General features: G+C 39.0%; 1 protein-coding gene across 6 annotated transcripts in view; it reads left to right on the top strand.

Annotated features, from left to right (window-relative positions):
- The window catches only part of TASOR (transcription activation suppressor), a 62,086-nt gene that overhangs the window by 16,587 nt on the left and 27,727 nt on the right, over window positions 1-17,772 (top strand). For all 6 annotated transcript variants that reach the window (XM_033210157.1, XM_033210158.1, XM_033210160.1 and 3 more), the window contains exons 7-11: window positions 961-1,085; window positions 3,779-3,810; window positions 4,846-4,951; window positions 6,346-6,449; window positions 6,529-6,632. In XM_033210157.1, the coding sequence (XP_033066048.1) occupies window positions 961-1,085; window positions 3,779-3,810; window positions 4,846-4,951; window positions 6,346-6,449; window positions 6,529-6,632 (471 nt within the window). The remainder of the gene's footprint in view (window positions 1-960; window positions 1,086-3,778; window positions 3,811-4,845; window positions 4,952-6,345; window positions 6,450-6,528; window positions 6,633-17,772) is intronic.

Genomic DNA, 17,772 nt, shown 5'->3' with positions numbered 1-17,772 from the left:
TTTTAACATTAAAAAAATGTCTATAACCAAATGGACTGTTTGTGAAAAGTAGTAATGTTAACTTGGAAATGTTCTTTCTTTAATTATGTAAAATAAAATTTTAAGAACTATTGGTGTGGGCTTTCAGCAAAAATTATATTCACCAAAGTCATTTGGAACTGACTCATTTGATTACCTTCTGGACAGTAGCAGTATTAGTAGGTGTGAAGTATACATGTAAGATAGTTACTGGCTTTTCTAGAAGGACTTGCAAACTGGCCTTATGTTTTTAAAAAACTCCAGGCATTTTTTAGAGCAATAACAACATTATTGAAATCAATAGTTTCCCAGGGGAATGGACTTTGAAGGACAATACTACTGTGTTCATAAACTCAGGCATTCTTAAAGTGAAAATCACTAGTCTGCAAGTTACAAAACTGTACTATACTGAATGTGGTGAAGAGGTGAAGGGGAAAGGCTGATGCATAATGAGAAGAGGGTCAGCTACCTTTGTCACCTATGTTCGTATTCTTTTCCGTATCTCCTTTGCTATTTTATTTGCAATTGGAGCCCAGGTGTGTTTTTCTTTTGAAATAGCAAAACCGTAGTTTGGTTTAGTTGAGATTGTGTTCTTAGTATTTTGCTTTTTGTATTAGATTGGCTATTCTGAGCTGACCTGCAAGCTTAGGCTCTGTTTATAATATTTTTATTAGGAAACTCCCAGTGGTCAACTCTTCAGAAGTAAACTTTTGGAATACTTAGTAATACTCTGGGATCTTACACACTTAGATGCAGAATATTTTATATCACAAAATGAATAAAAAGTACTAATTATTTTAGTTAAATTGGCAAGCAGAGCTTAAAGACATTTTTTGTCAGAGGTGCATATATGGTTTTCTGTTTCTCAGAAATCAGGCAAATAAATATAAGGTTTCACCTTGCCTTTTTAAAGAAGTTAATTTTGCATTTTCTTATTTTTAGTATTATTTTTATGAGTATGGCTTTGATGAGCTAAGGCGAAGACCAAGACACGTTTGTCCATATGCAGTTGTGTCTTTTACTTACAAAGATGATATACAAACTCCGAAGTTTGTACCTTCATCAAGGTAAGACTTAGGAGTTTTAGACATCATCCACAGTGATACTCGACTACAGATCCTGCACTGCTGAGTTAGGAGGACCATTTTGTTTCTTTCCCATTTTTTTTTTTTAACTTCCCTTGAAGTTAGTTGGAGACTGAAGTGTTTAACGATGACTTTTAAATGGTCAGTGTGAAGAACAGTTAGTTTACCATGTGGAAATAAATACAAGCTAAAATTTAAACCTCATCTGGTTAATCTCTTCCTTAGAAATGAAGGTTTGTGTAGTTGAGTAAGTGGCAGGTTTTTTTTGTTTGTTTGTTTGAGACAGAGTCTCACTCTGTCCGCCAGGCTGGAGTGCAGTGGCATGATCTGGCTCACTGCAAGCTCCGCCTCCCAGGTTCACGCCATTCTGCCTCAGCCTCCCGAGTAGCTGGGACTACCGGCGCACACCATCATGCCTGGCTAATTTTTTTATATTTTTAGTAGAGACAGGGTTTCACCGTGTTAGCCAGAATGGTCTCCATCTCCTGACCTCGTGATCCACCCACCTTGGCCTCCCAAAGTGCTGGGATTACAGGTGTGAGCCACCATGCCTGGCCAGTAAGTGGCAGTTTTAAAAAGTGAGATTTTGGCTGGGCGCAGTGGCTCACGCCTGTAATCCCAGCACTTTGGGAGGCCGAGGTGGGTGGCTCACCTGAGGTCAGGAGTTCAAGAACAGCCTGTCCAACATGGTGAAACCCTGTCTCTACTAAAACTACAAAAAACTTAGCCGGATATGGTGGCACGCGCCTGTAGTCCTAGCTACTTGGGAAGCTGAGGCAAGAGAATTGCTTGAACCTGGGTGACGGAGGTTGGTAGTGAGCCGAGATCGCACCACTGCGCTACAGCCTGGGCGACAGAGTGAGACTCTGTCTGTATTTTTTTTTTTAAGTGAGATTTTGTGTGTTAGCACTCTTGGAAATGGGGAGCTTCTACAAAGGATGCTCATACCTCACCACAAACCAATCAGATATTTAATGGGCAGTCAAGGCATTGATAGTTTTTAAAAACTTCCAGGTGATTCTGATTTTCAGCCAGTATTGAGGACCATTGGTTTCTTTTTTTTTCTCTTTAGAGACAAAGTCTTGCTCTTTTGCCCAGGCTGGAGTGAGTAAAGTGGTGCGATCATAGCTTGCTGCAGCCTCAAACTGCTGCGTGCAAGCCATCTTCCCAAGTAGCCGGAACTACAGGCGTGCACCATCACGTCTGGTTTATTTTTAATTTTTGTGGAAATGGGTCTTGCTGTGTTGCCCAGGCTGGTCTCAAACTCCTAGCCTCAAGCAGTTCCCCTGCCTTGGTATTCCAAAGCACTGGGATTATAGGCATGAGCTGCCACACCTGGCCTGATGATTTCTTTTTTTTTTTTTTTTTGGTTTTCTGTTCTTGTGTTATTGAATATTTCTTATAAGCTCTAGGATAAGGTGACCAAATAGGAAGCAGTTACCATTTTTTCCCCATGTGGTGATTCTAAAAATGTTTTAGCCAAATGGAGTAAGTAAATTTATAGGGATGTAAGTGAGATGGTCAGATAGATGTCTGCTCATTTTTACTTTGGGTGTCTATACATATTTGAAGTCATGTGTGATATCTATTAATTAATTTAGAAATACTACTGTTTTAAAACCATATATCATGAAACATATATGTACGTTTTTGAGGTTGACCTCTTTGTCAGTTTTCCAGATCAAATTCTCTCCCATTTACGATCCTTTTTTCATGTAGGTGAATAATCCTTGGAAACCATATGTAGCCACGGGTACCAATTGACATAGTATCAAGACAGTTGTGGCTTTCATTTTTTGTGGCTCTAAATTTATGATCACTATAATATATACATCACTATAGTGTTTTTCATAAGTAGTTTTTAAAAGACATCTAGCACTTATAATTATGAGGTCATGCCCCCAGGAATAATGACTCTTAATTTCTTTGCCTCCTCTTTGATTCCATCTCTTGACCTCTATATCATTTCAAAGGAGCATTGATTGAACATCCATCCTTGTACCTTGAATATTCCATGAATGCTCCTGCTTCAGGGCCTCTGCATTTGCTGTTCTCTCTCTTTCCCCAGTAAGCTGCATAATTCATTCTGCATTTCTTCAGGTATCTCCTTATCATTGAGGTTTCTTTGTTTTTTTTTTTTTTTTTTTTTAACCTCTATACTCTTAATGTCTCTTTTTATAGCACTTAAAACCATCATGATCTGTTACATAACATTGTTTTCTGTCTTCCTCATTAGATTTATGTACGTTGGAACTTTGTTTAATACTATTACTTAGAACTGTGCCTGATAAATAATAAGAGTTTAGTACATATTTATTGAATGATGAATTAATGTATTTATGTATTGAGGCTGTGTCTTCTAATGTTGTCACCAAAATAATTGACAAGAGACTTTGGTGGATGCTGTTCTCTCTTGATTAATATTTTTGGAAAAAACAGCTCCTTTAAATTTGGGTAAATGTGGTAAAATGAGCAAAGTAAGTACTTCTGTTTTCTCTAAGTAGACTTGGATTTACTAGATTTTGTAATGAGTAATTTCTTTGTTCTTCCTACCTGGAGGAAGGACTTAACTGTAGTATGCCATTAAAAATTGCACTTATATCAAAGTCTTATATGTTAATTTTTATGATTATACTAATGAGTAATGTTTTTCTTTCCTTTTAAAAAATTTGTAGATCTAACAGCTTTAATGCAGATAGAAACATAGGTAAGAGATTTATGTTTCTTTAGTTTTATAAATGGAAAGAATAAGTATATATAGCAAAAGATTAAGTGCTTTGTATTATTTCTATAATGAATGAAAATCTGCAAAGTATGAAAAAAGTTGTAATGTAGCATCAGCATTTGGTTGTCCAAGCATAAGATCCCCTTTGAAAATTTGCTGCTGTGAATAGACCAAAAGGTTTTAGCACTTCAATTGAAAAAGATAAAAAATAAAACAGGTTTCATAACTCTAGCTTTTTAAAAGTATTAAATTCACCAAAGGTACAGGATTTAGAAGAGAAGTAGAGAAGATTTAAAGTAGTATTGATGTTAAACTATTTTAAAGTTTCTTCTTTTTTTTTTCCCTGAGATGGAGTCTTACTCTTGCCTAGGCTGGAGTGTAGGCATGATCTTGGCTCACTGCAACCTCTGCTTCCTGGGTTCAAGTGACTCTCCAGCCTCAGCCTCCTCCTGAGTAGCTAGGATTACAGCCGCCATCACACCTGCCTAATTTTTTGTATTTTTAGTAGAGATGGGGTTTCACCATGTTGGCCAGGCTGGTCTCGAACTCCTGACCTTAAATGATCCACTCGCCTTGGCCTCTCAAAGCGCTGGGGTTACAGGTGTGAGCCACCGTGCCTAGCCTATTTTAAAGTTGCTTTATAATGAAAATACAATGAGTAGAAGATACAGGACATTGTAGGCATTCATATAATCAACCAGATCTAATACAGCATCCCTTTGGAGGAAATAAGAAATGAATAATTGTCTTTGCTCCACAGCTTTTCTGATAATGACATTTAGACAGATACATTTGTTATTCTTTGCAACTGGCATGATTTTGCCAGGGGATAAATACCTGAAACAAAAATCCTAATATTTGAACTCTTAGTAAATAGAAGTGTAGAAGTATCGCTTCTTTTTTTTTTTTCCCTCCTACTTAAACCTTGTTTCAGATATTTTCCCTCATTTCTAATAAATGTGCACTCCTCTGGGCTGCCAAGTGACTAAGCTGTGTCATTATATTCTTTTTATTTAGATAAATATAACTATACCTTGTGGAAAGGACAGCTTTTAAATAAAGGAAAACTTTTGTGTTATATTTCTCTGAGGTCAGCCACTCGTGCTTTTTTGCCTATCAAACTGTAAGTATAAGTAAAGAGCAGTTCATGGTTGCTAATTTTATCACTTTCTTGAGCCTTTTTCCTTATTTCTTTTTCATACTTAAATTTTATTTTGCTTCATAAGAACTTCTATATAAATGTTGGTTTGTTTTTTAAAAGGTTGATTTGAAATTAGGTCATTTGGCAATATGAGTCCTCTCCCTCTGTGTCTTGATTTGAGGATAGGCTAGTCAGTACATTTACGGCATAAAGTTTTTTCTTTATCTTTTTTTTTTATTTTTTTGAGATGGAGTTTCGCTCTTGTCTCAATCTGGAGTGCAGTGGCGCAATATCAGCTCACTGCAACCTTCGCTTCCTGGGTTCAAGTGATTCTCCCATCTCAGCCTCCTGAATAGCTGGGATTACAGGCTCCTGCCACCATGCCCAGCTAATTATTATTATTATTATTATTTTTGTATTTTTAGTAGAGATGGGGCTTTGCCATGTTAGCCAGGCTGGTCTAAACTCCTGACCTCAGGTGATCCTCCCTCCTCGGCCTCACAAAGTGTTGGGATTACAGGTGTAAGCTACCGCGCCTGGCCTAAAACTTTTTCTTAGTGATTTAAATCTGAAATAGAATTTTTTAGTTTTATCCTAAGTAGTAGATATATATTTTTTATTTAGCATTTTGAATATAGTAGACTTAAAAGTTACCCATTCTTTGTTGGGAAGAGCTTTGATTTGGTGAGTTGAAATATACAGGCTGTTTTCAGTCCTATGCAGCATATGTTGGTATAGAAAGGTTTAAAATCTTTTGCTTCCGTCATTGTGAGCCTTCATAAACGTGTGAAGATTAACAGTTTATACTTCAGTTGTCCTTAATAAAATGACAGCCTTTTAGTTTCTGGCTTAAGGATGGAAGGTTGGAAATACTGCCTGGCTAGCTATCTACCCATGTATATATCTGGACTTCCAGTATCAAATCCCCTTTACTGCTGGGCATAGTTTCTCACTCCTGTAATCCCAACACTTTGGGAGGCTGAGGTGGGAGGATCACTTGAGACTGGGAATTTGAGACCAGCCTGAGCAACGTAGGGAGACCTTGTCTCTACAAAAAGACCCCAAAAAAAAAAAAAACAAAATTACCCTTGTGTGGTGGCACATGCCTGTAGTCCCAGCTACTTTCCAGAGGTTGAGGTGGGAGGATCACTTGATCCTAGGAGGTTGAAGCTGCAGTGAGCTGTGATCGTACTACTGCAGTCCAGCCTAGGTAACAGAGTGAGACTGTCACAAAACAAAAGATCTTTAGAATAAGGTGAGATGTTAGTAGATACGCTTTTCCATTTTCCATCAAGTATACTTCTTTGTGTATGTGTTAAGATTGCTAGAGTTGAAAATACATATAAGGCAAACATGCTTTTTAAATTTTCTTTCAGACCTGAGAAGTTAGATGTTGAAACAGTTATGAGTATTGATCATCTGAAACAGAAAATCCCTCCAGCATTGTTTTATAAGGAAACATACTTAGGTCCAAATGAAGGTAAGGTAATTTAATTTTATTGAAATGCATTAGAAGCAGACTTGATCTGGATATTTACTATGTATTTTTCTTATGTCAGTTTTGAAGAATGGAATGTATTGCAGCCTTTATGAAGTGGTAGAAAAGACAAGAATTGGAAGTAACATGGAGAGTTTACTGCAAAAACTAGACAGAGAAAAACTTGTGAGTGAAAGGTTTTTTGATGTTTCTCATTCTTTCTTACAAATATGCATATTCATGTATGATCATATTAGTGTTTCAGTTTATTTTTTGCCTCTGAAAGTACCATGAGGTGTCTGTCTGTTGTTACTGTTTAATTAACAGTGTTTTACTGTGGCTTCTGGTATTCTTTTCTTTGGGGCATGGTATCAGAGCTTATGTAAACCAGTCTTTCCCATGGAATATCTTTTTTTTTTTTGAGATGGAGTCTCGCTGTCTCACCAGGCTGGAGTACATGGAGTGATCTCAGCTCACTGTAATCTCTGCCTTCCTGGGTTCAAGCAATTTTCCTGCCTCAGTCTCCCGAGTAGCTGGGATTACAGGTGCACGCCACCACACCCAGCTAATTTTTGTATTTTTAGTACAGACGGGGTTCCACCGTGTTGTCCAGGATAGTCTCAATCTCCTGACCTTGTGATCTGCCCACCTTAGCCTCCCAAAGTGCTGGAATTACAGGCGTGAGCCACCGTGCCCAGCCCCCATGGAATGTCTACTTTGTGATTAAGAATGTGATTATCAGGCCGGGCGTGGTGGCTCATGCCTGTAATCCCACAACTTTGGGAGGCCGAGGCAGGCAGATCACGAGATCAGGAGATTGAGACCATTCTGAACAACATTATGAAACCCTGTGTCTACTAAAAATACAAAATTATCTCCTTGTGGTGTAGTCTCAGCTACTCGGGAGGCTGAGGCAAGAGAATCGCTTGAACCTGGGTGGCAGCGGTTGTGGTGAGCCGAGATCACCGCCATTGCACTGCAGCCTGGGTGAGTGAAACTCCATCTCAAGAAGAAGGAATGTGATCATCACCATATATTTTTTGAGTATCATTTTCTTACACAGGGTATATAATATAGTTCAGTAAAGAAAGAGAGTTTCTGTTTTCTCCTGTATCATAGAGTGATAGAGTTATTCAGATAGCTGTGGTTTGTTCCAGTAGAGACAGTGGCATATTTGAAAATCCAAGAAAAACAAACATGGTGAGATTGAAGAGATAAACGAACACTAGAGTAGTTGGGGGAAAGTAGTAGGGACCTGTGTCATACAGCATCATTCAGGCAGTGTTCAAGTGTTTGGAAATTTGGATTTGATCCTAAGAGCAGCAGATTTTGAAGGGTTTTCAAGGGTGTGCATTGAAACTTTGAAAGTGTATGCAACATAAGATCTGTTTTGAATAATTATATGTTAGTTACTCTGTAGAGAACAAATTGGAGAGGGGAGAGATGAGGTAGAAGCTATTAGATTAGAAGGTGATGGTGGGTTGGATGAGAAAGGTAATGATATAAAAAGAGACTGATTTATGGGATATTTTTGAGGTAGGGTCCAATTTAATACTGAAGTGTATCTAGTTTGAGTAGAGGGATTGGGTCAAACATCAGACTGTGATGGGTTGAGCAGTGAGTGGAAAATGAATGTGATGCCAGTATGTGTGGTTTAGCTGAAGGCGAGGAGGTGGTTGTAGAGAAGGGAAGTGGCTGTTACAAGGTTTCTTTTTGTCTTGCTAAATGTTGGTGGAAAGTTCCAGGAAAGAGGGATACAACTTGTTTTAGGGCAGTTGACTTTTTACTTCTCACTTTGTTGAGCCTCAGTTTCCAGGTAATCGAATGGCAGTCAAATATCTTTGAGTTTCAGAACCTGCAGCTTCATGTTTAATGGCTATGTCGAATTTAATTATTTTCATGTATATGTGCTTAATCAGTCTCTTGTTTATAGATGGGATAGATTGCACATCAAACTTATAGGCAGAGTTATAAAACTCTTACGAGTCTGACTTACAGGCTAGAAACCTGTCAGTTAAATGTCCTAGAATGAAAACACACACACACACACACACACACACACACACACTCTCTCTCTCTCTCTCTCTCTCTCTCTCTCTCCTTCACTCTTTTTTTTTTTTTTTTTTTGAGACAGAGTCGGCCTCTGTCACCCAGACTGGAGTGCAGTGGTGCAATCTCAGCTCACTGCAACCTCCACCTTCCGGGTTCAAGCGATTCTCCTGCCTCAGCTTCTTGAATAGCTGGGATTAGAGGCATGCGCCATGGCACCCAGCTAATTTTTGTATTTTTAGTAGAGATAGGGTTTTATGTTGCCCAGGCTGGTCTCAAACTCCTGACCTCAAGTGATCCACCCGCCTCGGCCTCCCAAAGTGTTGGGTGAGCCACCGTGCCCAGCCCTTTCTTCTTACTTTCTCATTGCATGTGAACATAATTTTGTGTTCATATTACATTGCTTGTTTTCCTCTGAAAGCCTGACTACAGTGCAAGCATTCCTCATGATCAAAATCTATTCAGATCCCGAGTTCAGAAAATGAAAGTTGAGATAGTAGGTTTGGATATGGAGAGATACTGAGTTATTCAAATCTATTTGGTTCTTGTGTTTCAGAGAGTGAGTATTGAGAATTTGGACAATGAGGGGTTTATCAGAAAATTACAATATCTTTTCAGTTACTGATAATGAGGATCAGGATAGAAAAGATGGCATTTCGTTCCTCACGTGACCAAGTATTACATTATGTTCATGGAATACTGGGTCTTTTCCAGAATCAAGAAGTAAAGTAAAATCCTAGATCTTAAAGGTTACTAGCATTCCACAAGGATACACTCCCAGAATCTAATGTACCTAGGAATTTTGCGTAGCTGTCCCTTTTCCAGCAGGCCTCACTGGGATTATTCCAGCTATAGCTGCTTTATTCATAGTTCTCTTGATAATGAGCAGTGCATTGAGGAATACTGATATTTTAAATTTTGTCCAAGATATGCACACAAGGTTTTCTGAATCGGAAGCAGATTTTGTGAATACCCCACAGTGAGTAAAAATGTATTGGCCCTCCTTTGCCCTAGTCCTTGACTCCCTAGAGCATGCAGGCCTAAGCCACTTGTCCTGAGTAGCTGCATACTTCATAGGTAAGAGATGGGGACAAATACTTTCTCTTTGCTTATAAAGGGGAAGAGACAGCTATTCCCTCCTATGCTGAATGTGTCTCTTTGAAATGTTATGAATATTAACGCCAACTCTTCGGTATATAAATAAAATCTCTTCAGGAGCCATTTATTTAGCCCTCTTGGACCAAGAGATATTTCCAAATTCCTGGGAACTCATTCCGTATTGAAATGTAAATACCTAGGGAGATCTCCATAGTCTTCTTGGCACCTCTGGACTTAACCTAGGAACCTCTCTTTGCTGTAATCTCTTAATCTATTCCCACTTGATGCTCTCAGGGAGATAAAATAAGTTTTATTATTGGGGAGCAGAGCAATTAACTAGATAAATGGCTACAGATCTAAATCTTAAGGTATGTGAAGAGTAAAAGATTTGGGGGGATATGAAATTACATATTCCCTTATCTTTATATCATATACATTTTTGTATATTAGAAGACTAGGACTTTTTGCAGTAGTGCTTAGAAATCGAGGGAAGTTTTTTCACCCAGGGAGATGATAAACGAAGTAAGATTATATTGACTTTTTTTTTTTGGGATGGAGCCTCGCTGTGTCGCCGCACTGGAATGCAGTGGTGTGATCTTGGCCCACTGCACTCTCCGCTTCCTGAGTTCAAATCATTCCCCTGCCTCAGACTCTAGAGTAACTGGGATTACAGGCGCCCGCCACCATGCTCGGCTAATCTTTGTATTCTTAGTAGAGACGGGGTTTCACCATGTAGGCCCGGCTGGTCTTGACCTTGTGATCTGCCTACCTTGGCCTTTGAAAGTGTTGGTATTACAGGCATAAGCCACCACCGTGCCTGGCCATCTTGCCCTTTCTTAGTGTATTTTTTATTTTTGTTCGAGTTTTGCTTTTGTTGCCCAAGGTCCGATCTCAGCTCACTGCAACCTCTGCCTCCTGAGTTCAAGCAATTCTTCTGCCTCAGCCTCCTGAGTAGCTGGGATTACAGGCATGCGCCGCCACACCTGGCTAATGGTGTATTTTTAGTAGAGATGGGACTTTCTCTGTGTTGGTCAGGCTGGTCTCAGACTCCTGATCTCATGTTCTGCCCACCTCGGCCTCCCGAAGTGCTGGGATTACAGGTTTGAGCCACTGCACCCGGCCTAGTGTATTCTTTTAATAGAGTTTTAGAATTTTCTGGATACGAGTCTTGCTCATTTTTTGTTAGATTTATCCCCAGCTGTCTTACATTTTTTGATGCTTTTGTAAATAGTATTTTCTTTCTTCTTTTTGCGGGGGGTGGGGGGGGGAGCGGTACAGAGTCTCACTCTGTCACCCAGGCTGGAATGCAGTGGTGTGATCTCAGCTCGCTGCAACCTCTGCCTCCCGGGTTCAAGGAATTGTTCTGCCTCAGCCTCCCAAGTACCTGGGACTACAGGTGTGCACCATCATACCTGGCTAATTTTTTTTGTATTTTTTGTAGAGATGGGGTTTTGCCATTTTGGCCAGGCTGGTCTCGAACTCTTGACCTCCAGTGATCTGCCTGCCTCAACCTCCCAAAGTGCTGGGATTACAGGTGTGAGCCACCACGCCTGGCCTGTGAATAGTACTTTCCATGTTAGTACATTTTCTGTTTCTTGTATACATAGAAATGTAATTGATATTTACATATTGATTTAATGCAGATCAATGTGAAATTTGAATAACGTGTTCATTTTTATACATTTTTGGGGGTTTCTATAGAGAATTCATTATCTGGAAGGTAGACTTGTTTTATTTTATTCCTCTCATCTTTATAGCAGTCCCCCATTATCCTTGGTTTTGCTTCCTGTAGTTTCAGTTACCTGTGGTCAGCTGTTATCTGAAAATACTATATGGAAAGTTCCAGAAATAATTCATAAGTTTTAAATTAGTTTTCAGTAGTAGCCTAATGCTGCATCATAATGTCTGTGTCATCAGCCTCACTTCCATCTCATCACATAGGCATTTCATCATATCACGTCATCATAAGAAGGGTGAGTACAGTACAATAAGATTTTGAGAGAGAGACCACATTATGTAATTCCTATTGTATATTGTTACAGTTACTCTATTTTTTTGGTGGGGGGACGGTATCTCATTCTGTTGCTCAGGCTGGAGTACAGTGGTGTGATATGATCATAGCTACTGCAGCCTTGAGCTCCTAGTCTTAAGTGATTCTCCCACCTCAGCCTCCCAGGTAGCTGGGCTGCAGGTGTATACCACCATGCCCAGCTAGTTTTTAAAATTTATCTATTTCTTTAAATTTTTGTTAGAGAATGAGGTCTTACTATGTTGCCCAGGCTTGTCTCAAACTCCTGGCCTTAAGCAACCCTCATGCCTCAACCTCCCATAGTGCTGGTATTATAGGCATGAGCCACCATGCCCAGCCTGTTCTATTTTATTATTAATTATTATTGTTAGTCTTTTAGTATGCCTAATTTAAAAGTTAAACTTTATTATAGATATGTATACATAGAAAAAAACAGGGTTTGTTACTGTCTGTGGTTTCAGACATTCACTGGGGGTCTCGTAACATATCCTCTGCAGATAAAAGGGAACTACTATATACTGTTTCTTTTGCCATGTTAATGTGCAGTCTAGGATTTGTAGTAAGAAGCTGAATAAAAATGGTGATTGTGGGCATTCTTGCCTTCTTGATTTAAAGAAAAAAAATTCTTATAACATTTTACCATTAAGTAGGAAGTCCACAGTAGTTTTTTATGTTGTAAACATTGCTTCTTTATTTTTTTAAGCATGAGTGGATTTTGAATTTTAGCAGATGGTTTTTGTTTTGTGTCAGGCGTTGGATTTATCAAGCTGGTCACACAGTATTTTAGGGTTCTGCAGAGAAACAGAACCAATAGTGTATGGTGGGGTGGTATGTAAAAAGAGAATTATTGTAAAGAATTGGCTCACACATTTATGGAAGGTGACGTGTCCCAAGATCATATCTTCAGTTAGCAAGCTGGAGACCCAGGAGAACCAGTGATTTAGTTTCAGTCTGAGTGTGCAGATGTGAGAACCAGGACTGCCAATGGTATAGTTCTAAGGGTGGCAGGCTCAAGACTCAGGAAGAGCCAATGTTTCAGTTCAAGTCTGAAGGCAGGAAACAGTTGATTTCTCAACTTGGAAGACAAGACAGGAGGAATTCTCTTGTTGTGGGGCTTAGGGTTTGCCTTTTGTTCTATTTAGGCCTTCAGCTGATTGGATATGGCCAACCTACATTAGGGAGGTTGGCCTGCTTTATTCAGTCTATTGATTGTAAACTCATCCGAAAATAACTTGACAGGAACACCCAGAAAAATATTTGATCAAATACCTGGGTACTACCTGGCCAAATCAAGTTGACATAAAAAATTAACCATCACACATGGTATTTATTCTGTAGACCTACTAAGGTGAGTTATATTTATAGTTTTCCAATATTAAACTATCCCTGCATTGCTTGTATAGAAACTACTACCCTACCCCTGCCACAGCTTTTAAAATAAATTGTGGGGTTTGGCTTTTGTTTAGGAATTTTGTATCTGTGATGATAAATGAGACTGACCTGCAATTTTCCTTTCTTATACCATCTCTGTCTTGTTGTTGTTTTTGTTTTTTTTTTTGAAGACAGAATTTCGCTCTTATCCCCCAGGCCTGAGTGCAGTGGCACAATCTCAGCTCACTGCAACCTCTGCCTCCCGGGTTCAAGGAATTCTGCCTCAGCCTCCCAAGTAGCTGGGATTACAGACATGCTCCATGGCACCTGGCTACTTTTTGTATTTTTAGTAGAGACAGTGTTTCATCATGTTGCCCAGGTTGGTCTCAGACTCCTGGGCTCAAGTGATCTGCCTGCCTCGGCCTCTCACAGTGCTGGGATTACCGGGGTGAGTCACCAAGCCTGGCTAACTTTTACTTTTTTGAGATTTGTTTTGCTATTTCTGTCTTAAGTCAGAAAAATAGTCAATAAATACTCAGTTGTAAGTACTGCTTTAATTGCATTTTACGTTTTAATGTGCAGTATTTTCATTATTCATTTCTGAGAAATTTTTATTTTTTAGTTTCCAATTTTTTTTTTTAACTTTGATATATGATGTAGAGGTATATGTATAGGGAAACATAGATACTTTCATCTTTTTTTATTTCTAATTTAATTGCATTGTAATCAACAATGGTGGTGATTATTTGAAATTTGTTGAGACTTTGAGATCTATGTAGTTAATTTTTGTACATGCTCCTTCTGTGTTTGAGTTCTGTGTTTGAGAAAAATGTATAACCTATAATTGTTGGATGCTGGGTACACAGTTCTGGGTTGACGGTTATTTTCTTGCACTTTGACTATGCTGCAGTGTCTTCTGGCTTCTGTTTTTGTTTAGGGGTTAGCTCTCAGTCTAATTGTTGCTTTGTAGGTCCCCTGCCGCCCCCTGGCTACTTTTTAAACCTTTTTTTTTTGTCTTTGATTTTAGCAGTTACAGTATCTAGGTGTAGATTTCTATTTATCCACCTTGGTATATATTTACTTTTCATACCTGTGGATTTACATCTTTTTTTCTCAAAAATTAGTTACCTCTTTTATTGTACTTCTCCCTCATTTTCTTTAGCCTGCCCTTTTTTTTTTTTTATTTTTGAGACAGAGTCTCACTGTGTTGCCCAGACTGGTGTTCTGTGGCATAATCGTGGCTCACTCCAACCTCCACCTCCTGGGTTCAAGCAATTCTCCTGTTTCAGCCTCCCAAGTAGCTGGGATTATAGGTGTGTGCCACCACGCCTGGCTAATTTTTGTATATTTAGTAGAGACAGGGTTTCGCCGTGTTGGCCAGTGGTCTCTAATGCCTGACCTCAGGTGATCCACTAGCCTTGGCCTCCCAAAGTGCTGGGATTACAGGCGTGAGCCACTGCGCCCGGCATGGCCTGTCTTTTTAGGACTCTGAAGAGGCATATTTTCCATGTCTGTTAACCTCGTCTTACGTTTTCCATCTATTTGTTTCTCTGTACTGCATTCTAATTAACTTCATTGTAACTGTTTTCTAATTTAAAAATCATATCTTTAGCTATTCTCATTTGTTGCTTTATTTATTGTGTTTCTAATTTCACAGTGCATGTTTTTTATTTTTAAAAGTTATATTTGAATTTTTTTGGATCTGCCTGGTTATTTTATAGCAAGTTCTTGTTAATTCTTTCAGAAGTATTTAGTGAGTACCCTATTATATGCCAGGCAGAATTCTAGGAGGTACACATTATATTCTGGTATTCTTTGCTAATATTTTTTTAAGTGAAATAAAACTCAGTGACATAAAATTAACCATTTTAGCCTTTTTTTTTTTTTTTTTAATGGGCAGGATCTTGCTTTGTTATCCAGGCTGGAGTGCAGTGATGTGGTCCTGGCTCACTGCACCCTTGACTTTCTGGGGTCCGGTGAGCCTCTTACCTCATCCTTCTGGGTAGCTGGGGCTACAGGTGCATACCATCACACCTGCTTAATTTTTGTGTGTTTTGTAGAGACAGGGTTTTGCCATATTACCTGAGCTGTTGTTGAACTTGGCCTCCCAAAGTGCTGGGATTACAGGTGTGTACCACCGTGCCCGGCCATTTTAGCCATTTTAAAATATATAATTCCATGGTTTTTTTAGTGGATTCACACTGTTGTGCAACTATCAACACTAATTCCTGAACATTTTCATCTCAGAATTCACTGTACATTCCCCCTTCCCAATCCCTGACAGCCATTAGTCTACTTCTGTCTCTATGGATTTATCTGCTCTGGATATTTTATATAAATAGAATTAAGCAATATGTGGCCTTCAGTGCCTGGCTTCTTTTGCTGAGCATAATTTTCAAGGCTCATTGATGTTGTAGCATATAGCAGAACTTCATTCTCTTTTATGGTCCAGTATTCTTTCATTGTATAGATAATACCACATTTTGTTTGTTCTTTTATCAGTTATTTCCATTTCTTGGCTGCTATGAATAATGGTGTTAGGAACATTAGTGTAAACATTTTTGTGTGAAAATGCTTTTAATTCTTCCAATTATTTTATGTCTTTAAACATTTCATAGTGGATTATTTTACATTTTGCATCTGATAATTCCAATTTTTGATGCCTTTGAGTGTTTGAATCTTTTTTTTTTTCTGCTGAATCTCACTTTAGTATAGCTTATTTCCTTCTAAGCTTCTTTTTTTTTTTTTTTTTTGAGACAGGACTTACTCTGTTGCCTAGGCTGAAATGCTAAAGTGCGTGGCACAATCACAGCTTCACAGCTTGAACTCTCAGAATCAAACAGTCCTTCTCCCACCTTAGCTTTCCAAGTAGCCGGGACTATAGGCACATGATGGCACACATGGCTACTTTAAAAATTTTTTTTGTAGAGGTGGGGGCTTGCTGTGTTGCCCAGGTTGGTCTTGAACTCCTGGCTTCAAGCAGTCCTCCCACTTCAGCTTCCGAAAGTGCTGAGATTACAGGCATGAGCCACTGTGCATGGCCCATTGTACGTGTGTTTATACTAACTCTTTTTTTGTGGGGGTTGGGGAGTGCCATAGTACCTTTAATGTTATCTGGAAATTTAAAATAGTAGAATCAACTAATTAAAAACCCCACAGATTGGATTAATACTTTTTTTTTTTTTTTTAAAGAATAACCAAACAGCTAAAATAAAGGCAACAGGAGCACAATTTCCAGGATTTTTTTTTTCTGCAGAGCTGAATGGATTTCTTTGGGCTGAAGCCACAGATGCAACTGCTGAAGGCCTCTGTCTGCCTTAGTGTTATTTCTGATTATAGATTCCCTATACTCCATGGATTTTTAGAAACATTGGGACCCCTTAAGTACAGGAATCTTTAGGTTAGTAGTAGTGGAATTTATAAAACCTAGTATTTGGAGTGAGTGAGAGGTTAAAGGCATCTAATTGATTTTTGTTAGTGAGCACAAAACATGAAAATCTTACTTGTGCTTCCTAACTTTTTATTTCATCAACTAGGAGTTTGGGCAAAATATTAAAAGAAGTATATTATCTAAAATATTTTAAGTAAAAGTGTTTGTATCTGAAACAAATTTTTCAGTTACGTTGTCCACTTGTAGTATACTCTAAGAGACTTAGCGTGGCTATAAATGGTAGCCATAAGACGCAGTTAAATATCTTGGAGGGCCAATACTATATGTCAGCATTATGATGTAACTTGGCCTGAGGATTTTTTAACCTTGGCCCTGGGATTTTTAGGAAACAAGGCCACCTCAGCACAGATGTAACTATTAGAAACCTTACAACAAAGTTTACCCTTACAAGAATATTTAAACTTCCTTTATAAAAGAAAGACCTGGCCGGGCGCGGTGGCTCAAGCCTGTAATCCCAGCACTTTGGGAGGCCGAGACGGGCGGATCACGAGGTCAGGAGATCAAGACCACCCTGGCTAACACGGTGAAACCCCGTCTCTACTAAAAAAAATACAGAAAACTAGCCGGGCGAGGTGGCGGGCGCCTGTAGTCCCAGCTACTCGGGAGGCTGAGGCAGGAGAATGGCGTAAACCCGGGAGGCGGAGCTTGCAGTGAGCTGAGATCCGGCCACTGCACTCCAGCCTGGGCGACAGAGCGAAACTCCGTCTCAACAAAAAAAAAAAAAAAAAAGAAAGACCTGGTAACTGACCCTCACAGAATACAGGCAGTAAAAATGGGGAAAGATGCCCCAGAGTTTAGAATGATCTTCAGATGGAGACCTTCCTAGTCATTTGGTCATCTGACCCCCGACTTTATCTGGCCCATGCCACCAGCCTGCTTCCACTAAAATAAACTCTTTGAACACAGGTATCTATGACTGATTTTTGGCACAGATTGAACTGAAGGAGAAGTTGACCCTGGAGAAGGTGATCAACTAAGACTACCTGAAACCCCCCAAACATAATACCACTTTACTTTTGAGTGTTCAGTGTTTTTATTAAATGTGAATTAGTAGCACAGTTACTTTTTGTCCTCTGAATTATTAGTTTTTATACAGACATTGTTTACTGGAATTGTTTTAGTAGGAATTTAGGTAATACAAATTTTCTTTCAGAAGTCAGGTATCCTTTTGTGTTCAGTTGCCATGCTCAGTTTCTCATTTACCCAAAACATTGTGAAATGAATTCTTTGCATTAGATTGTTTTTCTGCCTCCTCCTGCACAATGCTGTCAAGTCTTTTTTGTTATTGTTGTTTTAAGGAAACACTAGCTCAAAGGCGTATGCTCTCA

The sequence above is a fragment of the Trachypithecus francoisi genome, unplaced genomic scaffold, assembly GCF_009764315.1.
Source record: "Trachypithecus francoisi isolate TF-2019V2 unplaced genomic scaffold, Tfra_2.0 Lachesis_group0, whole genome shotgun sequence".
In the NCBI taxonomy this organism is placed as follows: domain Eukaryota; kingdom Metazoa; phylum Chordata; class Mammalia; order Primates; family Cercopithecidae; genus Trachypithecus; species Trachypithecus francoisi.
The sequence above is the reverse complement of the archived record's forward strand: the minus strand, read 5'-3'. Positions and strand labels throughout refer to the sequence as shown.